The sequence below is a fragment of the Heterodontus francisci genome, chromosome 13 (assembly GCF_036365525.1).
Source record: "Heterodontus francisci isolate sHetFra1 chromosome 13, sHetFra1.hap1, whole genome shotgun sequence".
NCBI classification, from domain to species: Eukaryota; Metazoa; Chordata; class Chondrichthyes; order Heterodontiformes; family Heterodontidae; genus Heterodontus; species Heterodontus francisci.
This window is the reverse complement of record NC_090383.1, coordinates 110,358,882-110,386,828: the sequence shown is the minus strand read 5'-3', so window position 1 is coordinate 110,386,828 and position 27,947 is coordinate 110,358,882. Positions and strand designations below refer to the sequence as shown.

Sequence of the window (27,947 nt, the reverse complement as noted above, 5' to 3'; positions counted from 1 at the left end):
CTTCTGCCCCCAACTCATATGGTCGTACGTTTTCTGGTCTAAAGTGCAAAGAGAAACGTAGGCCGAGCACAGCCCAGCTCAGGTCAACTCTGCTCCAATGTGACTAAAGTGAGATGGTTTGAAGCACACTGACCTCTCATTGCCAATGATATTGCACTCTAGCCCACAAAACAGCTCTGCCACTTTACACTTCATGTTGCATGGGACATGACAAACTTGGCACAACATGCTTTACACATAGCCATAATTATACCATGTCAGACACAATATCCCAGACTGCATAACATACAGAGGCATGAATAAAATTCACAGCATCTAGAGCTAAGTTCATGCTTTACTATAACACTGGTACAAATATACTTGGGAGGTTGCGTGTTCGATAGCAGTTATAGATTTCAAAAAACTGAGGTAAGATCAGGGTTTAGAACTGGAAAAAAACATGCAGTCATATTAGATTTCAAAAACTATTATATGAAGAGAGATGAAATGATCAGTGTTACAGTACCAACAGTAAATATGCATCCTGGGGCAAGTTGACAAAAGGCCACCTCCACTTGGGAAACTTTGTAATTCAGTGTGACGTGTTTACATAGGCAGTTTCTCTAATAAATGTGACCATAACAGAACAGTTGACAGGATGTCTGTGCAGGCACAAGATCTGTAACAAACACAGAAACACACACACACACACACAAACTTCTAAAAGCTACCAAGCAAAAGCCAAGCTTGGACTTGTCAAAGAACTACTTCAGTTGTTAATCTCACCTCCCTCTCACCACACGGGCAACAAAAAACACATTGGCCACTTAATACAAGTGTAGAATTCACTCCTGAGGCAGCCATCCCCCCCCCCCCATTCCTGTTGGTACATTCAAACAATTTCTCTTCCTGTCCTAGTGGCTGTACATAGAGTGGGTAGATGTGCTTGGATGTTACGATACACATAAGATGCGAGTTTCAGCCATGTATGATAAAGTGCTACATCCCACTACACAATTCCAAACATTTTATTTGATATCTGAATGACTGATTTGAAGGTGAAAAATGGCATGTCTTTCCCCAGTAGTATAAGTAGTTAACAATCAAGGCACAGACATGATTATTTCATCAATTAGTATTGTCTCAACTAAGGTGCATACAAAAAAAGTTTTGTTGTCTGCCAACTGTCTAATACTCAGAAACCCATCACTATTAACAGTCTCGAAGTAGAACAAATGAGACAATCGACACAAGTAGAGTTTCTACTTGCTTGACATTCAATGAACTCCCTTACTGTGTTAAGGAGACACTTCCTTTGCACAAGCTCAAATTGTGCTCAGATTAGAATGAGCTCAGATTGTGCTGTTCAAGCAGAATCAACAAATTATCATAGATCACTGGAAAGCTTCTGGTCACTGGTTCAACTGGCTTCACCCTTCCCGTCCAGGGAATTGTCTTGCACCGTTATCTGGAGCCAAGTGGGAAGAGTCACAACCCTTGCAAATGCCTGACACACTGCTCACTAGAGTGAAACTCAACCTGTTGCTGTTTCTGTGCCATGTAGAACTGAAGAGCCCCAACAATGACACTTGGCAATGGTAAATGAATGCATGCGTCAAACAGCAAGGCCGTTCCAAGGCCCAGGGTGGGGGTTTGCAAAAATTACAACTGAAAGGCTTTGGGATATCAGAATGGTGAACAATAAGAGTCTACTGGGAAATAAAGCACTGTGTTTTGGGGATTTTCAATATTAAGTGTAGATTCTTCAAACCTTGCAATGAATTGCAACACAGGAACGCAAAGATCATCAAGTCCAAGAATGACATTCAACTTGTTAATATTTTCATCTGAAAACAGAGATTGGATTGTGTTGCAATTCATTGACACCTAACTGGTATTATTTACAACATTTACTGAAGAGAACTAGCAGTTCCTAGAATAATTTATCCTCAACAGAAATGCGGCTAATTGGCAGCAGATGAGTTCTTTCACTTCCATTCCCTTTATAGTGTCTCATGATGTACATCTTCAGAGTAACATTTTTATGCGGCAGGATCTCCGAGTATCAGTTGTGCGCAGTTATATTGGTTTTATCTCAATTCAGAGACCTGCAATACCATATCCAGTAAACACACTTAGCCTCCAAATCACTGCATCAGGCTCAGTAATTCACAGGGCCAGTCTACAGAGAACTGCCTTGGCCAGTTCAATAACATTTCAATCCTCACGCCAGTAAGTTTAAAAAAAAACTTACTTGACCGAAGAGATGAAGAAGATTTAAACCAGGAGGCAGCTGGGATGCGTCGTGAATTTCCTCTTTCACATAAAATTGCAGCATGACTGTAAGTTGCCCAAGGCTTCCTTTCATTTCTTCACTCATCTCTTTGATATCTGGGAAGGAATGAAGAAAACTGGTCGTCAACAACAATGAAAAAAAATGTTTTGCGGCAGCTGGTCTGTCTAGACACATCTACTCCCCAATTCAATTTGAAACGGGCACAAGCATATATCTTTGCAGTTTTGACAGGTAAATAACATACATGAAGCATACAACAAGCTCCTGCCACTCAGCGCTGTGCACAAAAAAAAAAATGGACAGCATCTTTCAGGGCAGGTGATCAATCAAACTGCAGCATATTGCAAGGAAGGCATTTGTTTTCTTCAAATCTCTGTGGCGAGGATTGGTGCAATTTGTTTTTGTTTAGACAAGACAGAGGCCAGTGGCAAAAAAGCAAATCATGTGAGGAAATGTCCTTGTATCACAAAACTAACAAACAATAGATTCATGGATGAGCACCCATAAATTGTCAAGCTCAGCCGGTCAGTGTGTGCTGCTTCCCGAGTGGAAGGGTCGCTGCCACCAGTTCTGGAAATACATAGAAGTTTGCAAAACGGAAACGGGCCATTCTGCCCGACCAGTCCGTGTCAGCATTTACCCTCCCCAAGCATAAATATCCACCCTGTCCCTCGGATCCTTCATCCACCAATCCAATCTAATCTTGAATGTCAACATATTTGCTTTCTCAGTCACTAACTGTGAAAGCAAATTCCACAGCATCACCACTCACCATTTCTCCTGTCCACTGCTCTAAACATAGTGCATTTAATCTTGGATCGATGGACTTTCATTTTAACCTCTCTGCAACTGAAAATGGTCTATATCTATTGGCCCTGTCCCATCCTTCCATAGCTTTAGTCATAAAATTCTACCAAATTTGGAATGCACTTCCTGATAGTTTGGTGGACACAGATTCATGAGCAGTTTTCAAAAGGGAGCTAGACAAGTACTTGAAGGAGAAATAAATTAGCAGGTATATGGGGAAAGAGAGGGGGACTCGGACTAACTGGATTTCTCATCGAAAGAGCCAGCTCAGACTCGCTGGACTGAATGGGGTCTGCTTCTATATTACTCCGTAATCCGTGTTGTTCTAACAAAATAAACGCCTATTTTCCAAGGCATGCTCTAGAACAACTATCCACAGGCTTGCATTTCTGACTTATGCATATACGATAGGCCTTTAGAGAACACGTTGTGACAAGCAAAGGAGCATCTTTGCAACAGGCAGTTTAAGATAAATTAGCAAACAAGTGAAAAGCAGCTTTCCCCCTCCAAAATAGCTACATTTGTCTACAACAATAATTCAGTGTATATAAAGCACTTTGGGATTGTTCTGAGAGAGTGATAAAGCACGATGTAAATTCAAGGTTATTTGTGCTCTCTGATGATTTCCTTTCCAGCCGTCTTGTATGCTTCGCAATTACTTCCCATACACTTTAAAATGCTGATGTTACCGTTCATTTGTATTTACAGAATTTGACAATTCTCTGTAGCTAGAAGCAATATATTGAATTGGATTTGATTCATTTACGCTGATGGAAATGGAGAAAATTATTAATAAATGAAATGCTATTAAACTGTGGGACAAAAGCACATTTCAGAGAATAGGTAGGGTTACATTGGCGATAAAATTAAGGCTACACTGACAACTCAATCATTATAAACATGAGCTGTCTGTCGGCCATTACACAATGGAGAGCACACTCACCTTTGAACCCAGAAGGTTGTGTGTTCAAGTCCCAGTCCAGAGACTTCAGTACATAATCTAGGCTGATACTTCAATGCAGCACTGGGGGAATGCTGCACTATTGGAGGTGTCGTCTTTTGGATGAAATGTTAAACGGCGACCCATCGGCTCTCACAGTCGGACATTAAAGATACCATGGCAGTATTTGAAGAAGAACAGGGTCATTCTCCTTGGTGACCTGGCCAACAATTAGTCCTCAGTCAACATCACTAAAACAGATTACCTGATCACTGCTCTTTGCCATACGTAAACTGGCTGCTGGTTTCCTGGCATTGTAACGGTGACTACACTTCATAAGTAAATGACGCACCGATGTTTACGTGATGGGTTCAGCCATAAGGACTGTAGCTCTATGCTTTCAGGAAGCCAGGCCTCTCGCCTGCCCAGATTCTGTTGCATTGTGAGCATTAATAGTTTGTGGAGAAACAGGCACACAGATTACACACTATGTGATATCTATCTGCTCTGACGTATTCACAGAAATAGAAGCAAGCTTACGCAAATCTGATTGCATTTTACTTCAAATCAGAGCTCGATCTGAACCAGCATTTGCCGCATATATTATGAATCAAATCCCATCGAGCAAAGAAAATTTAGTGATCAACTGGGGAAATGGATTACAACTACCAGCCTTTCTTTTTAAATTTCCTATCGAATTACTCAAACAGCTCTGGGGAAAGTAGTCCTGGCATTTTGCAGATTTGGGGATGAGGGGTTCCTCTGCTTTGACAGTACTAGCGGAGAAAAAGGAAGTGCGTTAGAGTGAGAGGGGGCGATTTTTTTTTGGAGGTTTGCAAGTAATGAGGTTGCAGTAGCAGTTGGTGCAGTGGGTAGGGAGAGGAATGCAATCTGGGGAGAGGACTGAGTGTAGTAAGTACAAGGAGGAGATTGATATGACCTGACTCAAGGCCAAGAAAAACAACACTGCTGCAACAGAAACAAAATTCCTATTGGATGTGTTTTCAAGAGGGATTGTGCAATTTTGTAAATAACTGTTTTTACCAAATAAACTTCTTTAAAATCAAATTGCTAGGCCATAAATTACATTTTTAACCTTTGTCCTATCCGGTCAACTGGCTAAGGAAACAAATAGAGGTCAAAGGGATTTCTATTGGTTCCCTCTCCTTTCTCCTGGTTTCATTGGTAGATGTTTTCCATCGAAAGACTCCTGATTGGTTGCTGTACCTGTTTATTTATTGGCAAGTTGCCTGGCAGTTATCTCACTGGTTCCTGATCTGTTCTTTCATTGGTACACTCCCTGCATATTCAATTATGGTTTTCTACTGTTTTATGAACACGGTATTTAAGCTAAACAGGTACAAGTGTGATGGACACACGTGAGGCACAAAACATTTCAATCGCAAGAGAGGCAGATACTTAAAGGACTTGAGTCCTATTTACAGGACACACTCGCAACCAGATCATTGCTGCAGGAATCTCCCATCCAAAAGATCTCAATGCAGTAAAAGCTTTGTTATCTGGCACTTCACCAACTGGCAAGCTCTATTTGCCAAAATTTCCAAAATCTCCCTAAACAGGTCTCAATTTTAGTAACCGGAATCTATCCGGCACCTCCAGGCATCTCACAAAGCTCTCGCAGACTGTTTTTCCTGAATGCAGTTGATTGTTCTCGATGTTAGTTATTGATGCTGTCGAAAGTTCTCTTCGTGGCACTGCACTTGGACATTTTCTTGTACTTTGTACAATCATTTCTCTTAAAACTAAAACTATTGTATTGCCTTGGTAAGCCCAGCTCTTGATTAACCAGAATTTTTTATTATCTGGCACCTCTCCAGTGCGGCACATGCTGGATAACAAAAAGCTTTTACTGTATTACACATTATATCACTCAATCCTTCCAATCGAAGACAGTCACCAAGAAAAGAAATAGGAAACTCAGGAGAAATCTCCTTAACCCAAAGGGTGGTGAAAATGTGGGATTCGTTACCATAGGGAGCAGTTAAGATGAATAGTGTGCATGCATTTAAGGGGAAGTGAGATAAAAACATGAGGGAGAAAGGAACAGAGGGTTATGCGAATACAGTTAGATGAGGAAGGACGTGAAGATGTTCAACCAGCATGGACTGGTTGGGCCGAATGGCCTGCTTCTGTGCTGCATATCCTATGTAATCTAACATCAATTTTCTAAGGCACATTATGTGAAACTCATCCTAATTTGCCCACTATGCAGTTAAAGTAATACATCTTAACAATTAAAAAACATTAATATTTTACCTCCTGGAATATTGTAAGAAGAAATGTGATGACAATTACAATACTTCAACATCTCACATACTGGAATAATACAAGATTTGTCAATCTATCATCATCTAATTATTTATGTAATGTAAACAGCCTGAGGCTATTAGAAATTAAATTTGCGGATAGACAACTTCACAAGACTGTGGATTGGGTATTTGTCATTTTGTTGAGCATGAGGTTATCTCATTAATGCTCGACACAGATGCATCTCTTCTGTTTGAAAGGAGATATTTATAATTTTTTTTATACATTATCTTTCACGTAGACATTTTTTTAAAGAAAAGATCAAGTCAATCTACTTCCCCTCCCCCACACACACAAAAGGAAGCTTTCCAACATTAAAAGTTGGTCAAAAAGACACATTCTTGTCCACAAACACTTCCCAGTGGACTGATTAGAGTGGCCTACGAGCAATGGGATCACATCGAAATATTAGAGTCACAGAGTCATAGAGTATTGCAGCACAGAAACAGGCCCTTTGGCCCAACGCGCCTGCGCCAACCATCAAGCACCAAACTAATCCCATTTCCCTGCACTTGGCCCATAACCTTGCATGCTATGGCGTTTCAAATGCTCATCTAAATACTTCTTAAATGTCGTCAATGTTCCTGCTTCTACCACCCCTTCAGGCAGTTTGTTCCAGATTCCAACCACCCTCTGTGTGAAAAACATTTCCTCAACTCTCCTCTAAACCTTCTGCCCGTTACCTTAAATCTATGCCCCCTAGTTATTGACCTCTTTGCTAAGGGCAAAAGTTTCTTCCGATCTATCCTATCAATGCCCCTCATAATTTTGTATACCTCTATCCTCCCTCAGCCTTCTCCACTCCAAGGAAAATAAGCCCAGCCTATCCAGTCTCTCTTCATAGCTGAAATGCTCCAGCCTAGGCAACATCCTAGTGAATCTCCTCTGCACCCTCTCCAGTGCAATCACATCCTCCCTATAGTGTGGTGCCCAGAACTGTACACAGTACTCCAGCTGTGGCCGAACCAGCGTTTTATAAAGCTCCATCATAACCTCCCTGCTCTTATATTCTATGCCTCGGTTAATAAAGGCAGGTATCCTGTATGCCTTCCTAATCACCTTATCTATCTGTGCTGCTGCCTTCAGTGATCTATGGACAAGTAAACCAAGGTCCCTCTGACCCTCTGTACTCCCTAGGTTCCTACCATCCATCATATATTCCATTGCCTTGTTAGACCTCCCAAAGTGCATCACCTCACACTTCTCAGGATTAAACTCCATTTGCCACAGCTCCGCCCATTTTACCAGCCCATCTATATCATCCTGTAGTCTAAGGCTTTCCTCCTTATTGTTATTATTATTATTCCTCATATTGTCGTATGAATCTGAGTTTCAAATATTCCAATCACACTACCTTAAGGCACAGGTTTTCAAACTGACAAGCCCAGGACATCGCCACTGGAACCAAGAACAGAGGGAAATTCAATATGTAAACAGTCACGTAAATGACTTAAAACGGATAAGTGAATTCAAAAACCCGAGAGAAATTGCCAGTGAGAATTAACAGAAGATGAAAGCAGAAATTTGCCAAGTTTATGCCACCAGGTCATCAGATTTCAGTGTACCTGATGCTGGGCATGCCACAAACAAAGTGTTTCCAGAATTGTGTATTCTGTATCTTTTCTTCGTTTGTGGAACTTTGTTACTTTTGCTGTGTCTGATTATCATGAGAGCACTGTTTAGCTTTGGGCAGATCACATTGTCTTACAGAAGTTGGACCCATGGGTCTCCAGCTGGGTGGACCCACCACGTGGAAACACCCACTTCAATGGGTGCACATATAGAGTCATAGAGAGATACAGCACTGAAAAAGGCCCTTCAGCCCACTTAGTCTGTGACCAACAACCACCCACTTCTACTAATCCTACATTAATCCCCACCTTCCCTCAATTCTCCTACCACCTACCTACACTAGGGGCAATTTATAATGGCCAATTTACCTAGCAACCTACAAGTCTTTGGCTGTGGGAGGAAACCCGAGCACCCGGCGGAAACCCACGCGGTCACAGGGAGAACTTGCAAACTCTGCACAGGCAGTACCCAGAATTGAACCCGGGTGGCTGGAGCTGTGAGGCTGTGGTGCTAACCACTGCACCACTGTGCCGCCCCATTTCCTTTTACCAATCTTTTTATGAAAACTTTCACTGTGAGTTTTGGTATTCCTTGCAAGACTTTTTTTTTTAAAAAACATACTTCTCTTTGCATCTCTCATTTATGTCCCATCATTTTCTATAACTCTGGTCTTCCACTTTACCTTGCATGTGTGGGAGCTTTTTCTTTTAGCTTATACTACCGCTTACCTCACTTGTTGACCATGACTGATTAACTGCACAAGTGGAGCTTTTGCCTTTTCGGGGTGTAGACTGGCTTTGTCCTGGACCAAAGACTTCTTTGAATATTTCCCACTAGTTGTAGCCCAGAAAATCACCTGCAATGGCTTCTTTTTCTGTTTTCATACCGTTACGTCTAGAGTTCCCCAAGGATCTATCCTTCGCCCTCTCCTATTTCTCATCCACATGCTGCCCCTCAGTGACATCATCTGAAAACACATCAGATTTCACATGTATGCTGACACCACCCAGCTCTACCTCACCACCACATCTCTCGACCTCTCCAGTGTCTCTGATTTGTCACGCTGCTCGTCCAACATCCCATACTGGATGATCAGAAATCTTCTCCCAACGACATATTCGGAAGACTGAAGCCATTGACGTCGGTTCCTGTCACGAGCTCTGTTCCCGAGCTACCAATTCCTCTCTCCCTGGTCACTGAGGCTGATCCAGACCGTTCATAATGTTGGTGTCCGACATGATCCGGAGATGAGGGTCTGGCCACATGTCTACTCCATTGCCAAGACCACCTACTTCTACCTCCATGACATCAGCCGCCTCTGCGTCTGCTTCAGCTGATCTGTTGCTGAAACCCTTATCCATGCCTTTCTTATCTCTCGACATCATTTTTCCAATGTTCTCCTGGCCCGCCTCCCATCTTTCACCCTCTGTAAATGTGAGCTTATCCATATCGTCACTGCCCATATCGTAACTCACACCATGTCCTAGTCACCCATCACCCACTGATCTACAATGGCTTCCTGTCAAGCAATGCTTTGATTTTTAAATTCTCAAACTCCATGGCCTGGCCTCTCCCAAGCATTATAACCTCCTCCAGGCCCTACCACGCTCTGAGATCTCTGTGCTCCTCCGTTTCTGGCCTCTTTCACATTCACAATTTTATTTGCTCCACCACTGGCGGCCGTGCCTTCAGCTGCCTGGGCTCTAAGCTCTGGAATATCCCCCTTAACCAGCTCTCTGCTTCTCTCAAGAATCTCCTTAAAAGCTACCAAATCTTTAACCAAACTTTCGGTCACTAGTCGTAATCTCACCTAATGTGGCTCGGTGTCAAATTGTGTTTAATTATGCTCCTGTGAAGTGCCTTGGGATGTTTTACTATGTTGGAAGTGCTATATAAATGCAAGTTGTTCTTGTTGTTTACTCATTAACAATTCAGCCCAGTTTACTGTCCTCAAGTTACTTCTCACCCCTTCGAAGTTTGCCTTAGTAAATTTAAAACCTCCTTTGCGATTCTCCCCTCTCTCTCAATTTTAATATCAAATGCAATCATATTACAGTTAATATTGCAAGATGTTCGCTTAGTTAAGTAATTCTCATTCGTTACTCAGCACGAAACCAGTATGACCCAGCTCTCCTGTCAATTCTAAATCATATTGTCCAGAAAACTGCCCTGAATAGAGTTTAGAAATTTAATGCCTTTACTACTTGAACTGCTTCTTGCAGTCAATAGGTAAATTCAAATCTCACATTATCACATTGTTTCTGATACATGTTTCCCTGATCTCTAGGTTTATACATTCCCCCCACTACATTAATGTTAGAAGGTCTGTAAACTCCCACCCGAGTCTTGCATCCATTGTCGTTCCTTCATTCTATCCATAGTGTTCCCACTGCCTGAACACCATCACAGAGATCCTTTCCACTGCTGTAATTGTGTATTTTATCAATATTGCTGCTATTCCTCCTTCATTCCCAATTTCCCAGTCCCTTCTGAAGTTGCTATTGCCTGGAATATTTAGTTCCCAATCATGGCATCACAACTCAGTTCAATCATGTCCATCATTCTGTTGCTACTCTCAAAAATTCTGCTCACTGCTTCTCGTATTCCAATTGCTCCGAAGCATCCCAAGCTTCCTTTATCAGCATTCAAAATGTTGCCATCATAGCTGCTAAATAAAACTTTATTGAAAGAGATCATCAACAGCTGTCTCCCCACTCCTCCGTTTTATTTTCAAGGGTGTATTATATTAATTTTATATAGATCCACTTTTACATCTCTCTTCTGTCTTGACAGTACAACTGCAAGCTCTCCTTAAAGAAAAGCCAAAATATCTTTCCCTCTCTTCTGCTCTGCCTTGAACATTTGATCATTTTACTGAAGATCGTCCCTCCATTTCTCAACTGTTGTGACTGACGTCAAATTTTATCCTGGCTAAGTGTCGACAGATTTTCCAATCTGTGTTATGACCAGGTGAGGAAGGGGTCTCAGGCTCCCCTCTTGCCCCTTTCCTGATTTGGCCGTATCTTTTAAAACAGTGTTTTTAGTTTACCACCTCAGTGAATCCTTGCTCACTGCTCTCTAATTGTAACTGCAAATGAACCAGACATGTTTTCTTAGATTTAAACAAGAAAGATGCAAGTTTATTAGCCTTATCACTCCAACTCGGTTAAAATTACTAAAATACGCGATGCAACCACGCTAGCATGCATACGAGAGGCACACACAAATAGATAAAGTGGGGGGGGTGAAAAAGAGAAAGAATTGGGGGGGGGGCGGGTGTTGAAGTAGGGTTGGCAATAAATGGAATTCAGTTACTGTCTTTTGTTTTTGTTGTAAAGTCCTTGGTTGAAGGTCTTGGAGTTCTCGCTTTCAGACTTTTTCTCTGTTACTAAAAGGCTGAAGAGAGGTTTTAATTGTCTTCTCGGTGGTCGCCTGTAAAGTTCTGTAGTCTTGAGGCTTACGCTGCCACTGTGGCTTTCCAGGGACTTTACTGGAGAGAGATACAGAGACGGAGTTGCTTTCTTCTTTGAGTTCAGTTGCAGTCGAAGGCAGAATTCAAACAGTCCCTAGTCTGGCTAGCAGGTAAGTCATATGACCATCACTTGGTCTGAAAGAGCATCTTCTGGGAGGGCTGTTGATTCTCAAAGCTCTCCAGTCACACTTGGTGGGGTGTGGAGTTCTGGTTCTTACACAGGCAAAAAATGTTGATCATGATTGCCCAGCCCAATCTTGTTAACTGAAACAGTGAGCACTCCCATTGTCTCTCTAATCAACTGTCTCTCAGAATGCAAATGTGCAACCATGCTTTCATCTGGTCAGTTCTGTTTTTTAAAGCAAGTTCTTTGCAATGTCCAACAAAAAGTTTCAAGTAGTGTTCCATATGACAAAATTAATATGGCAGGTGTGGTTTCCATCACTATGTATTCTAAGATGACGCTGGTCTGGACACTATGCCTCCATATTGTACTCAAGATGCATACCTCTGTCCTATTCTTTTATTTATCACCATTCCTTTCTCTCCTTGGAACTTTGCTGGAGTTCCTTCACCTTGCCAATTTCTACCCATCCATTGGGACCTTCTAATGTTATGTAAGCTGTTGTTAATGTTCAAATTGGCCATCATCTTGAATGCTCTGGCTTAGTCCATTATCATCAGCATGCTTTATACATGGCCATTTTCCTGATGATCTCATCTGTAGCACACACCTATGGAACTCTCACTGAGGTGTTTAAAAGCAACAATTGATCATGACAATCAGATCAGCCATGATCTTATCGAATGGCGGAGCAAGTTCGAGGGGCCGAGTGGCCTACTCAAAGAACAAAGAACAAAGAAAATTACAGCACAGGAACAGGCCCTTCGGCCCTCCAAGCCTGCGTCGATCCAGATCCTCTATCTAAACATGTCGCCTATTTTCTAAGGGTCTGTATCTCTTTTCTTCCTGCCCATTCATGTATCTGTCTAGATACATCTTAAAAGACGCCATCGTGCCCGCATCTACCACCTCCGCTGGCAACGCGTTCCAGGCACCCACCACCCTCTGCGTAAAGAACTTTCCACGCATATCCCCCCTAAACTTTTCCCCTTTCACTTTGAACTCGTGTCCTCTAGTAATTGAATCCCCCACTCTGGGAAAAAGCCTCTTGCTATCCACCCTGTCTATACCTCTCACGATTTTGTACACCTCAATCAGGTCCCCCCTCAACCTCCGTCTTTCTAATGAAAATAATCCTAATCTACTCAACCTCTCTTCATAGCTAGCGCCCTCCATACCAGGCAACATCCTGGTGAACCTCCTCTGCACCCTCTCCAAAGCATCCACATCCTTTTGGTAATGTGGCGACCAGAACTGCACGCAGTATTCCAAATGTGGCCGAACCAAAGTCCTATACAACTGTAACATGACCTGCCAACTCTTGTACTCAATACCCCGTCCGATGAAGGAAAGCATGCCGTATGCCTTCTTGACCACTCTATTTACCTGCGTTGCCACCTTCAGGGAACAGTGGACCTCAACACCCAAATCTCTCTGGACATCAATTTTCCCCAGGACTTTTCCATTTACTGTATAGTTCACTCTTGAATTGGATCTTCCAAAATGCATCACCTCGCATTTGCCCTGATTGAACTCCATCTGCCATTTCTCTGCCCAACTCTCCAATCTATCTATATTCTGCTGTATTCTCTGACAGTCCCCTTCACTATCTGCTACTCCACCAATCTTCGTGTCGTCTGCAAACTTGCTAATCAGTCCACCTATACTATCCTCCAAATCATTAATGTATATCACAAACAACAGTGGTCCCAGCACGGATCCCTGTGGAACACCACTGGTCACACGTCTCCATTTTGAGAAACTCCCTTCTACTGCTACTCTCGGTCTCCTGTTGCCCAGCCAGTTCTTTATCCATCTAGCGAGTACACCTTGGACCCCATGCGCCTTCACTTTCTCCATCAGCCTGCCATGGGGAACCTTATCAAACGCCTTACTGAAGTCCATGTATATGACATCGACAGCCCTTCCCTCATCAATCAAAATACTCCTGCTCCTAATTCGTATTGCTTAGGGTACATTCAAAGCCTCTGATAGAATCTGACACCATGTAATTCTATACAAAGTTATCATGTGACCTCACACCAAAGATAAATTCATGGTGATCTTATTATTCTCAAATTGTTATCTGAGCTGTGGTTGGCGATACCACCTCTGAATTCTGCTTCCACTAAATTAGGGATTTCCTGTACTCTCTACCACTCAGTTCCTTCTCATCTGTGATTTCCTCCATTCATAAGCCCATCCGTTGCTTATGATTCCAGTCTACATTGAATAACTTCCTTCACATAGCAATGCCCCAGTACTCTCCCTCTCCAACCCCACTCTCAGTGCAATGATCGTCTTCAGGACCTTAAAATGAGGAAGGGAAAATAATGTTTTCATTCAGCTCTTCAAAAGGCATAGGGTCTGCCAGACCTCAAGTCTTGTAATTAGCAACCACAAACTCTTAGCTTCATGCTTGGTGCTTCTTCATTTGTCAACATTTGCGATCTTACTACTTCCTCTGGCCTCAAGCAGAAAAGCAGGTGGCCACTTAAATGTATTGCTTGATTGATAGTCAGATCTGTTCATGTTTCTTAACTGGGTTCAGAGACATGGATCGAAAGAAATTCTGCAGGCAGGAAGATCTTATACTTCCCACCGAAACAAATTTGAAGGATACATTTATGATGCAGGATATGGTCAGCAAAATGGATCAATAGTTAAGAAAAAGTGGGCATGTTCACAGCTAAAGTGAGGCAGAGAACAACATCAGTGGCCTTATTACCATGTGACATGCAGGTAAAATGTGTTATTGAAATGAACCATCAGAGTGTGCAGAACAGGGAAGGACAGAGTCGTCATTTTGTTTGAGGTTGTTCCAAAAACTGGAAGATGGGCACAAGATATTTGCCTTTTTTGGGAGAAGCTCCAGTAGGTTGTTGAATGGGACCCAATATCTTGACATTATCTTAGGCATTACTGTAGTCAGTAGTTTAGGTTCAACAACAAAACCGATCAGGAAGACCACAGGTTCGATCCGCACATTGAACGAGTTAACCATAGTCAAGACAGCAAAAGGAGATGCATCTATAGTCAACGGGACCCCTGGGAGAGTGAAGGCAAGAGGGAAATCTGCTGGACTACCCATTCCTTAGTCATACCAACCGTATGGAGCCAAGGCGGGTGGATGGAGTTAGGATACAGATCAGCCATGATCTCACGGAATGGCGGAACAGTCTCGAGGGGCTGAATGGCCTCCTGCTGTTCCTATGATCCATGTTGGAAGTGGTACATGTGTAAACGCCAGGAAGGGAAAGGATCAGATTGGCCATCATGTGACCCTTACCAACTTTTCCCACCTCCCTACCCAGTCAAATAGCCTGTTGACACTCAGTGTCAGGACTCACATGTTAACAACGGTGAAGCACCACATGGTTGGCAACACCTTTGAAGTCATATGGCAGCACGAGATAAACGTTTTCAAGAGAAACTCCAACGAGAAACAACAGACTAAGTGCTCACAGAGCTATCATTGACCAAAAGAGCACCTCACAGAAACCCTTGAGGGCCCTACTGTTCAAGATACTCAGCTATAATCGCTCAGCAAGAATCGTTCATGAAACTGATAGCTTGCTAAACAGTTAGAGAATACCGAATGTGCTGTGGAAGAATTAAGTCAGTCTGTTTACAGCCAGTCAACTAACCCATGTAAGTATGGGTGACATATCACAATTGAAGTCCTTCAGGATGTTAAGTAAGCAGGAGCATGATCCAGATGGTCATTACCATAAATTTACAGTATTTATAGTGCCTTCTTGATATCAAATATCATCGAAAAATAAACTGCACAGAAACTAGGAATGAGACAGAAATTTGGACCAATTAAAGAAAATTTCCATAGTGTTCTTCTAGTTGTATTTAATGCTGCTGTATTCTCAACTTTACATCCTGTGTTTTAAAATTTGTCAAATTATGAGCTCTTAAATGGTGCAGTCATGGACTGAAAAGCACAGAATGCACACTATCAAATCCACAATTAGTTCCAATTACTCAACTTATATTAAAATATATTGATGGGTGCAGCACAGTTAAATGCAGTCATGTTTTTCTTTAAAGCAAAATTCACTGACAATTACAGTTAACACTTTTTTTTAAAAAGGCATAAATTAGTGTTGGTTCAGCTTTCAGATCGCCTTACGAAAGCATTTTCTGCACAATTAATTCAATACTATTGAATTGTGGTGAGTTGTGGTTGATTGTGAATGGTCAGCACTCGCCGTCTTTACCCCTCAAACTGACCACAATTTGGGGATGTTAACTTGGATGCTAACTTGGGCGGCACAGTGGCGCAGTGGTTAGCACCGCAGCCTCACAGCTCCAGCGACCCGGGTTCGATTCTGGGTACTGCCTGTGCGGAGTTTGCAAGTTCTCCCTGTGACCACGTGGATTTGCGCCGGGTGCTCCGGTTTCCTCCCACAGCCAAAGACTTGCAGGTTGATAGGTAAATTGGCCATTACAAATTGCACGTAGTGTAGGTAGGTGGTAGGAGAATTGTGGGGATGTGGCAGGGAATATGGGATTAATGTAGGATTAGTATAAAATGGGTGGTTGATGGTCAGCACAGACTCAGTGGGCCGAAGGGCCTGTTTCAGTGCTATATCTCTAAATTAAATAAAAATAAAAAAATTAAAAAAAATAAATGTTGGGCACACACAGATTGGCATGGAAACCCTGAAGTTACGGCCTGCAACTCGGTGCTCCAACATTGGCTGCACTATGGACCCTTCCCAAGAGCTGGCCAGAATTTCCCCTTTTCTGCTCTCACATTGCTGTTAGAAATCCCATAAAATGTTACACCATGTTCAATCAGGTTTAATTGGGCTTTTAAGGGTGATCTGATTAAAGTTTGATGAATAACAGAACTGGCCCTGAAAAAATAATTTTATATTCGTGGAGTGCTCGTAAATGATTAATTGGTAGCTTTTTCAAATTAATTTTTTTTAAAATAATTTTATTAAAAGTTTTTTCACAATATTTTGGCTTCTACCTTCACCCTATGTGTATGTTCCAATCTTTAATTTTCTCCACGTAAAAATTTTTAAAAAGTGATTTTATTTTTACTCCTTTTGCTATTCTGGAGTGAGGTGGCTGTGAAAGTCCTTTGACGTGATTGGCTGCTTGGACAGGTTGATGACATCACTGCAGTTCCATGCTGGAACTCCCCAGTAATGAACGCTGCAATCAGTTGCAACACCAATGCAGTCTGATCAAGGTGAAATTCTCGACAGAGAGATCATTAGATCTCTTAGCGGGACTTACTTCAAGGTCAGAAGCAAGCACTCATGCTTCGACATTGGGTCAATGCTTAGATTGGCATTTCCACCTCTAATATCGTCCATCTCTGCCCCTGCCTCAGCTCATCTGCTGCTGAAACCCTGATCCATGCCTTCTCTTATCTCTACATTCAACTATTCCAATACTCCCCGACTGGCCTCCCGTCTTCCAGCTTCCATAAACTTGAGCGTATCCAAAACTATACTCTACATACTCTAACTCACAGCAAGTCCTACTCACCCATTGTCCCTGCAGTCAATGACCGACATTGGCTCCCGGTTCTGCAACACCTCGATTTTAAAATCCTCTTCCTTGTTTTTAAATCCCTCCATGGCCTCTTGCCCCTCCCTCTCTATAACCTCCTCCAGGCCTACAACCCTCCAAGATCTCTGTGCTCCTCCAATTCTGGTCTCTCCCTGCATCCCTGATTTTCATCTCCACCATTGATGGCCATGCCTTGGCCCCAAGCTCTGAAATTTCCTCCCTAAACCTCTCCAACTCTCTCTCTTCCTTTAAGATGCTCCTTAAAACCTAGCTATTTATGTTTTGGGTCACCTGTCCTAATATCTCCATATGTGGCTGAGTGTCAAATTTTGTTTGATAAAACATCCCATCACCCTTCTGAGGAGTGTTAGCATTTTAAAGGCACCATATAAACGCAAGTTGTTGTTATGAAATATATTATGGCCTAATTCGGACGTGTGTCAGGAATTTGTTTGCTCTTTTTCCGAAGAAGGAGTTCCACCAACATGTTTACTGAAGGGACTAAAGAACACAAGAAAATCACAGACAAGCACAGAGATGGAGATTTCAACTTGATCCAGCTCATTCCCATGTCAACAAGGTGCTTGTCTCAATTCTCTGCACAAAATCCAAAGCGCCAGCGAGAATTACCTGTGCTTTTTCGTCAGAAAATTGCTGATAATCAAATGAAATTGAAGAACATGCTTGGACTGGACAGGTAGATTGGAAACCAATTTCAATTTCACCAAGTAGAGCCTGCTGAATCAGCACCAGCTAATGTAGCCATTCTGTCATAGTGGATAGTGAGGGTCGAGACAGTGATTTCTCCTCCAATTCGTCTTCCTAAAGAACAAAATATTCTGCAAGATCTTATGTCACCCTGATGCGAACAGCCAGCAACACCTGTATTATTTTGCATCATCACCCAAAAGGTGCATCATAGTCAGACGATTAAAACATCTCACACACCGGATAAGCGGCGCAGGATTTACAACCCGGTTCTGGGTTTACGTCTTTAGTAGCCACTCTAACTTGACTCCAGTTTATTTTTTAAAAACAAAATTATCCGAGCCCATCAACTGACTTACTGCTTTGCAATTCACTCCCATCCATCCAGTGCGCTCTACGTATTTAGTTAACTAATGACTATCTCAGCATTAGCCATGAGTAATGCTTGTGTGAATAGCGAATGCAAGACACTTCTATAAATCATTGCCCATTCTAATGGACAGGGGGTGCTCCGTGCTGCAGCAAAGCCTCCCTCTAACCCAACCTACTAACCAGTTCCATTAACAATGCATTGATTAACAAGTTGCAGAAGGATTTGGAAACACAGAAGCGCAGTTAAACAGCAGCAGCCCCAACAGTGATGACTGCTGCATCGGAAATTAAACCAAAGCATAAATGGCCAGAGCTCAGCAAGCAAGCAGTATGACTGCCACAACATGCAACATATACTACAGCTAACCTACGGGGAGCCTGCTGACAAAGAACTATCTAATTTCAACCATCTCGTCCATTTTGGTTTGCATGGAAGGGGGGTGGTTGGCAGAATGCTGGTTTGACACATTATTAGTATTTCAATTAGTGCACAGCACTGCATATATAATTAATGTACTGCTGCAAAACACAGCCAAAGCCCCAAACCTAATCAGGAAAATTATTTACACACTACCAAACTTGAACCGTTTTGGTAAAAATCTGATGAGAATCCACCCGCCAGTACGGTAATTAGCGGCCAATAGGACACAACTGATGCAGCTTTACTCAAAAGGACATAAAGCAAGTACTTACTGGACTGAAGGTCTGACACAGAATACAACTCTTCTGATGAGCAGGGCGATCCAGTCAACTGTGGAACAAATATAGATCACTTTAAACATCCTAATATTAGGAATGTCCCCCCCTCACACCCGCCAACGCTGTTCTCCCCATTCTCCTGAAGGCTCGCCATCTCCATGCTGTGGTGTAGTGGCACAGGCACCTTCTGGGATGTCTCTTAATGTTTGAGCCTCAACAGTGTAGTCAGTCAAGAACTCAAATACGGGAGAAGGCTGCAGCCACGTTCACACTTGCCCTCTCTCCCGAGAGCTCTTGGATTAGTTGTTAAATTGACACCCCGTCTGCCCTTTCAAGTGGATATAAAAGATTCCATTTCACTATTTCGAAGAGGAGCAGGAGCGATCTCTCCACTTTCTGGCCAGTGTCCATCACTCAACTAACATCACTTACACAGATTATTCTCACAATGCAGTGTGTGGAAACTTGCTGTGGACAAATTATCTGTCATATTTCCTACATTACAACAATGACTACCCTTCAAAAATAGCTCACTGGCTGCAAAGTGCTTAGGGATGTCCTGAGGTCTTGAGAAGCGCTATATAAATACAAGTCTTTCTTTCGTTCTTACATTCACACATGCACTCTTGTAAAACAGAGTGCTGGATAGCAAGCAAACAGGAGCACAAGCCTATTTTTCCTTCTTTAACTAGTAGTTCAAAAACCACCTGCAGTCCCCTGGCTAAAGATCAACATCCTCCACACAGCCTTGGTATCGAGCCCAGAACCTGCCTGATCTGTACGACTCTACTGCAGAAATTCTAACAATTATGAGGACTGTACATGAACTTAAGATAAAATGATCATTTTCATTGTAATATTATCCAATTTAAAACACAACTTTCATGTTTTAAAACTGGTTTAAAAAAATGTGTAAACTTGAATCTTTCAGTCTTCGATTCTCAACACGTCACAGAACTGGTACATAAAACCCGCTGAATATTGTCAGTATCCCTCAACCAATATCACTAAGACCAATAAGCTGGTCATTAACAATTGCAGCTTCAAAATGAAATTTTGATGAGCACCCATGGGAAAAAATGGGCAGGGCTACGGGGAAAGGGCGGAGCACTAGGACTAGCTAAATTGCTCTTGCAGAGAGCCAGAATGGGCTCTAGGGGCAGATGGCCTCCTTCTGTTCTGTAACCATTCTATGATTGCAATTTGCGGGAGCTTGCTGTGCGCAAATTGGCTGCTGCGTTTCCTACATTACAACAGTGGCTACGTCTCAAAAGTGCTTTGGGACATCCTGTGGACATGAAAGGCGCTTTTTAAGTGCAAATCTTTGTTTCTTTCTTTGAATGCTAACGGAAGATGTGGTGCACCGAACAATGAACTTCTCGGGAGTGTTTACACACCATCTCGACTTGCTGCTTCTTCCAAAATTTGGCAAAGTATATCTGAGCGCGATAAAACCATTCACACAAAAAAATATTGCAGCAGGCTCCAGGTTTACAACAGCGTCCACACAAAATAATCTTAAATTTATTCCTCAATATTTTGTACAGATTTATTCAGAAGTTTCTTTATACAATACCACACAAGCAGCATTGTACATCTACATGTTGAAGGCAGCGTCACCTCGAACAATCAGTAACCCGCCAAGTCTCCTTCAACAGCACCTTCCAAACCCACGACCTCTACCACCTCGAAGGACAAGGGCAGCAGACACATGGGAACACCACCTGCAAGTTCCCCTCCAAGTCACGCACCATCCTGACTTGGAACTATATCGCCGTTCCTTCACTGTCACTGGGTCAAAATGCTGGAACTCCTTTCCTAACAGCAATGTGGGTGTACCTACCCCACATGGACTGCAGCGGTTCAAGACGGCAGCTACCATCACCTTCACAAGTGCATTTAGGATGGGCAATTAATGATGGCCGAGCCAGTGACACCCACATCCCATGAACAAATAAAAAAAATCTACCGAACTCATGCGCACCGATTGTGCTGCCAAGTTACTCCATTTTCAGAAACAAAAATGAAACATATGCTGCACGTGATCATCTAATTTTGAAAATACCAGATAATTTCATTTCGCTCCACTTGCCGACCCAATGGTCAAATTCAAAAATCACCAGAATGAGCAATGTTGAGCAGCAACTTCACCATCTGCCATTTTCAGGTCAGGTTAATCAGAACACACAAATCGGAACGATGAATTTTCATTTATATCGCACCAGTCACATCCATAGAACATCCGAAAGCCTCTCACAAACAATTCATTCTGTTTGAGGTGCAGTCACTCTTGTCTTGGAGGCAAATATGCCACAGCAAGGCTGCCATGAGGTCAAGTTACCGATTTGTTTTAGTGATGAACTACATAGATATACAGCAATAGCTATAAATTTACATTCAGGCGGTTTAGTCGGCTAACTGTATCAGGAGTTACCCAGTAGATCACTGGATACCTCCTTCGTATCTGTGAATCGGGCATTGAGACATTCTATGTTCCAGGGTCTGTTCTGAGTGACCATGGTCGAACTCCATGATCCTCTTTGAATCTTGAATCTTCTGCACGCACCAGAACAGATGGACACAATTTATTGTATCATCTGAAGGAGGGCACCTGGAACAATGCTGCACTTCCACAGTGTTGCACTCAAGTATCAGCCTGGAGTGAGGCTTGAACCCATCAAACTCTGACTCAGAAGTGAGTATGAGCCAAAGTGGCACGCTTAGCATGGGATAGATAGGAAGCAATAGAATTTTCCCAGAACACAGAGTAAACAACTGCTTCAGTCACTTCATTGCAAACAAGAAATAGTTGGTGGGCTTTTAGCTCATCTCAATTATAATTGAGGTTGAATTGTCCTTGAGGAACATTAACCTTTTGGTGGTACTAATTAGCATCCGTAGCTCCTAAAGCTACGGATCAGTGAGTTAACATCTGTAGCTCTTAAAGCAGCCAGAAGCACTGCACAAAGAACAGCCAGGCGCTGCACAAACGACTACTGGCAACACCTATGCAGTCATATTCAGCTGGCCTCAGACACCGGAAACATCAGAGGAATGTATGATGGCATTGAGAGAGCTTTTGGGCCAACCATCAAGAAGATCGCCCCCCTCAAATCTAAATCAGGGGACATAATCACTGACCAACGCAAACAAATGGACCGCTGGGTTGAGCACTACCTAGAACTGTACTCCAGGGAGATTGTTGTCACTGAGACTTCCCTCAATGCAGCCCAGCCTCTACCAGTCATGGATGAGCTGGACATACAGCCAACAAAATCGGAACTCAGTGATGCCATTGATTCTCTAGCCAGCGGAAAAGCCCCTGGGAAGGACAGCATTACCCCTGAAATAATCAAGAGGGCCAAGCCTACTATACTCTCAGCACTACATGAACTGCTATGCCTGTGCTGGGACGAGAAAGCAGTACCCCAGGACATGCGCGATGCCAATATCATTACCCTCTACAAAAACAAAGGTGACCGCGGTGACTGCAACAACTACCGTGGAATCTCCCTGCTCAGCATAGTGGGGAAAGTCTTTGCTCGAGTCGCTCTAAACAGGCTCCAGAAGCTGGCTGAGCGCGTCTACCCTGAGGCACAGCGTGGCTTTCGTGCAGAGAGATCGACTGTTGACATGCTGTTCTCCCTTCGTCAGATACAGGAGAAATGCCGCGAACAACAGATGCCCCTCTACGTTGCTTTCATTGATCTCACCAAAGCCTTTGACCTCGTCAGCAGACGTGGTCTCTTCAGACTACTAGAAAAGATCGGATGTCCACCAAAGCTACTAAGTATCATCACCTCATTCCATGACAATATGAAAGGCACAAATCAACATGGTGGCTCCTCATCAGAGCCCTTTCCTATCCTGAGTGGCGTGAAACAGGGCGGTGTTCTCGCACCCACACTTTTTGGGATTTTCTTCTCCCTGTTGCTTTCACATGCATTCAAGTCCTCTGAAGAAGGAATTTTCCTCCACACAAGATCAGGGGGCAGGTTGTTCAATCTTGTCCGTCTAAGAGCGAAGTCCAAAGTACGGAAGGTCCTCATCAGGGAACTCCTCTTTGCTGACGATGCTGCTTTAACATCTCACACTGAAGAGTGCCTGCAGAGTCTCATCGACAGGTTTGCGGCTGCCTGCAATGAATTTGGCCTAACCATCAGCCTCAAGAAAACGAACATCATGGGGCAGGATGTCAGAAATGCTCCATCCATCAATATTGGCGACCACGCTCTGGAAGTGGTTCAAGAGTTCACCTACCTAGGCTCAACTATCACCAGTAACCTGTCTCTAGATGCAGAAATCAACAAGCGCATGGGAAAGGCTTCTACTGCTATGTTCAGACTGGCCAAGAGAGTGTGGGAAAATGGCGCACTGACACGGAACACAAAAGTCCGAGTGTATCAAGCCTGTGTCCTCAGTACCTTGCTCTATGGCAGCGAGGCCTGGACAACGTATGTCAGCCAAGAGCGACGTCTCAATTCATTCCATCTTCGCTGCCTCCGGAGAATACTTGGCATTAGGTGGCAGGACCATATCTCCAACACAGAAGCCCTCGAGGTGGCCAACATCCCCAGCTTATACACACTACTGAGTCAGTGGCGCTTGAGATGGCTTGGCCATGTGAGCCGCATGGAAGATGGCAGGATCCCCAAAGACACATTGTACAGCGAGCTCACCACTGGTATCAGACCCACCGGCCGTCCATGTCTCCGCTTTAAAGACGTCTGCAAACGCGACATGAAGTCCTGTGACATTGATCACAAGTCGTGGGAGTCAGTTGCCAGCGTTCGCCAGAGCTGGCGGGCAGCCATAAAGGCGGGGCTAAAGTGTGGCGAGTCGAAGAGACTTAGTAGTTGGCAGGAAAAAAGACAGAGGCGCAAGGAGAGCCAACTATGTAACAGCCCCGACAAACTAATTTCTCTGCAGCATCTGTGGAAGAGCCTGTCACTCTAGAATTGGCCTTTATAGCCACTCCAGGCGCTGCTCCACACACCACTGACCACCTCCAGGCGCTTACCCATTGTCTCTCGAGACAAGGAGGCCGCACAAGAGGCTGCTGCATAAGATAAGGATGCATGGCGTTAGGGGTAAAGTATTAGCATGGATAGAGGATTGGTTGACTAACAGGAAGCAGAGAGTGGGGATAAATGAGTGCTATTCTGGTTGGCAATCAGTCACTAGTGGTGTGCCTCAGGGATCGGTGTTGGGACTGCAATTATTTACAATTTATTAGATGATTTGGAGTTGGGGACCACGTGTAGGGTGTCAAAGTTTGCAGATGACACTAAGATGAGTGGCAGAGCAAAGTGTGCAGATGACTGTGAAACCTTGCAGAGGAACATAGATACATTGAGTGAGTGGGCAAAGGTCTGGCAGATGGAATACAATGTTAATAAATGAGAAGTCATTCATTTCGGTAGGAGTAACAGTAAAAAGGATTATTACTTGAATGGTAAAAAGTTGCAGCATGCTGCTATGCAGAGGGACCTGGGTGTCCTTGTGCATGAATCGCAGAAGGTTGGTCTGCAGGTACAGCAAGTAATTAGGAAGGCAAATGGAATTTTGTCCTTCATTGCTAAAGGGATTGAGTTTAAAAGCAGAGAGGTTATGTTGCAGCTGTATAAGGTACTGGTGAGGCCACACCTGGAGTACTGTGTGCAGTTTTGGTCTCCTTACTTGAGAAAGGATGTACTGGCACTGGAGAGGGTGCAGAGGAGGTTCACTAGGTTGATTCCGGCGTTGAGGGGGTTGGCTTATGAGGTGACACTGAGTAGATTGGGATTATATTCATTGGAATTCAGAAGAATGAGCAGGGATCTTATAGAAACATATAGAATTATGAAGGGAATAGATAAGATACAAGTAGAGAGGATGTTTCCACTGGCAGGTGAAGCTAGGACAAGAGGGCATAGCCTCAAGATTAGAGGGAGCAGATTTAGGACTGAATTAAGAAGGAACTTCTTTACCCAGAGGGTTGTTAATCTATGGAATTCCTTGCCCAGTGAAGTAGTTGACCCTTCTTCAGTAAATGTTTTTAAAGCGAAGGTAGATATCTTTTTTGAACAATAAAGGAATTAAGGGATACGGTGAGAGCGCGGGTAAGTGGATCCGAGTCCACGAAAAGATCACCATGATCTTATTGAATGGCGGAGCAGGCTCGAGGGGCCGGACGGCCTACTCCTGCTCCTAGTTCTTATGATCTTATTTGGCTTTCTGAATAGATCAAACAATATATGTGTTTGTATTTGCAGAGGACATTATATCAGATCATTCTGATCAATGAACTGCCAAGCAGATGCAAGTTACAATTAACGGCCTACAGAAAACCATTCACTACTGTCTTACAGTGTGTTGCATCCACAAACATGCATTGATTGCAGTGAAGAACCCCAAGAACTGATGCACAATTGACATTTTCTAATCACCGTACTTAGCAAAAATTGCATTTAGTGGTGAGCAATGGATGTCGCCCATAGCTTCTGCAGGGGAGCCATATGAACAGAGTTTGTTCCAACAGGATTAGTAATTACCGTCTGATATTATCGTCCGAATGGTTTGCACTCTTGTTCCAAATCCCTGTTTCTGCTGTTTATGCGCAACATTCATGTTAAGGTGGCAGTCGCCTCAATACCCATGTAAACAGCAAACCTTAAGAAACCACTAAGTATAACACTGGCGTGATAATAGACAAATACAAATGTTTTAACTGGCATGTTCTGGTGCCAGTGCTTCAATAATTTGAAGATTAAATTTGTTCAAAATAAGCGTATAAGGACAAGCCCAGCACCTAGAGGCCAGTCAGTTTCACCTCAGTGATGGGAAAACCTTTAGAAACGATAATTCGAGACAAAATTAACAGTCACTTGGGCAAATTCAGATTAGTTAAGGAAAGCCAGCATGGATTTCTTAAGGGCAAATCATGTTGAACTAACTTGCTTGAGTTTTTTGATGAGGTAATAGAGAGGCTTGATGTGGATAATGTAGTTGATGTGATGTACATGGACTTCAAAAAGGCATTTGATAAAGTGCCACACAGGCTCATCAATAAAGTTAGAGCCCATGGTCTAAAAGGGACAGTGGAAGCTTGGGTACGAAGTTGGCTGAGTGACAGGAAACAGAGTGTCGTGGTCAAGGGTTGATTTTTAGACTGGAGGATGGCATATCGTGGAGATCCCCAGGGGTCAGTGTTCGGATCTCCGCTCTTCTTGATATTAATGACCTAGACGGGTGTACAGGGCACAATGTCAAAATTTGCAAGCATTGTGAACTGTGAGGAGGATAGTGATAGAGAACTTAGGCTGGTGGAATGGGCAGACACGTGGCAGACAAAATTTAATGCAGAGAAGTGTGAAGTGATTCATTTTGATAGACATTTTAGTAGGAAGAACAAGGAGAGACAATATAAAATAAAGGGTGCAATTCCAAAGAGCAGAGAAACCTGGGGGGATATGTGCACAGATCATTGAAGATGGCAGGGCAGGTTGAGAAAGCAGTTAATAGGGCTTACAGAATCCAGGGCTTTATAAATAGGGTCATAAAGTACAAAAGCAAGGAAGTTTTGATAAACCTGTATCAAACATTAGTTTGGCCTCAACTGGAGTATTGTGTCCAGTTCTGTTCACCACACTTTAGGAAGGATGTGAAGGCTTTAGAGAGGGTGCAGAAAGGATTTACAAGAATGGCTCCAAGGATGAGAAACTTCAGTTATGTGGATGGGTTGGAGAAGCTGGGGTTATCCTACTTAGAGAATTGAAGATTAAAAGGAGACTTGATAGAGGCGTTCAAAATCATGAGGGGGTCTAGACAGAGTAGATGGGGAGAAATTGCTTTTGTTCATGGAAGGGTCAAGAATCAGAGGACACAGATTTATGGCGATTGGCAAAAGAAGCAACGACATGAGGAAAACCTTTTTGATGCAACAAGTAGTTAGGATGCGGAACGTACTGACTGTGCATGTGGTGGAGGCAGATTTTTACTGAGACCTTGGTAAGAAAATTGGATAATTATCTGAAGCAAAAATATTTTCAGGGCTATGGCAAAAAGGCGGTGGAGTGGGACTAGGTGGGTTGCTCTTCCATAGAGCTGGCAGGGCACGATGGGCTGAATGGAATGGCCTCCTTCTGTGCTGTAACTATGATTCTATCGCCAGGTACATATTGAAGAACGTCTCTGTAAATTTGGAAAGTGTGCATGGAAGAAAAAATGATCAAGAGTGTGCAATTGTGAATGAGTAAGACTAAGTTTGTCTTCGATATATCCGCATAGCTCCAGCAATCTCATGGCTCCTGTCCACATCATTTCCTGGACTTCAAAGTTTCCTTGGTATCTTTGGCTAGGAATACACACAGTACACAGGTGTGATTTCATCAGAATTTTTCAAAGTCTAAGCATGACTTCCATCAACTTACAGCCTATTATTTAAGACAGAGAGGGGGCGTCATTATTGAAGTGAGTATACAAGGAGATTAGGAATCATAAAGCTCCAACATGGCTCTCGGTCTAAATTTTATTTTGACATAGTCATAATTTTATATTCTTTCCTGGTTTCAATCAAGCCATTGTGTGCAGTTGGCAAGTGAACATGAGAGAAGTAAAATGAATACTGAATGACAGAACTAATAGTTTCCACCTGTTCAAGGAAAAAAATGCAATCTTACATCAGAACAGTTCTGATGAAAAGTCACAGACTTGAAACGTTAACTCTGCTTCTCTCTCCACAGATGCTGCCAGACCTGCTGAGTATTTCCAGCACTTTCTGCTTTTATTTCAGATTTCCAGTATCTGCAGTATTTTGCTTCTGGAAAAAATGCACTTTGTACCCACATTCCCTTGCATGGAGAGCTAGAAAAGCTGTGGGGATAATAGTGATTCATAGTTTGGTCAATATCTCACCGCCAGACAGTCCTTGAAACCCAGGCCTGAGAGGGACATGGAGCACCATCTGTCAAAAGCCAGAGGTAAACAGGAGGTGGACAGCACATGGCTCATGGCATGTATTAAGAATATTCCTGCCTTGCAGTAATCTGCAATTACATTTGAATCCCTTTACAAATGCGCCAAATTCCTTTATAATATTACATTGAGACAATCATTCTTGTTGCATACA

At 43.0% G+C, this 27,947-nt stretch overlaps 1 protein-coding gene across 4 annotated transcripts in view; it reads right to left on the bottom strand.

Annotated features, from left to right (window-relative positions):
- smyd3 (SET and MYND domain containing 3) overlaps positions 1-27,947 on the bottom strand; it is a 737,952-nt gene that overhangs the window by 498,693 nt on the left and 211,312 nt on the right. For 3 of the 4 annotated variants that reach the window (XM_068045419.1, XM_068045418.1, XM_068045420.1), the window contains 2 exons: positions 18,833-18,890; positions 2,234-2,370 (listed from right to left, as the gene is read on the bottom strand). In XM_068045419.1, the coding sequence (XP_067901520.1) occupies positions 2,234-2,370; positions 18,833-18,890 (195 nt within the window). Of the gene's footprint in view, positions 1-2,233; positions 2,371-18,832; positions 18,891-27,947 lie in introns of those variants that run through there. The other variant, XM_068045422.1, reaches the window with a different exon arrangement.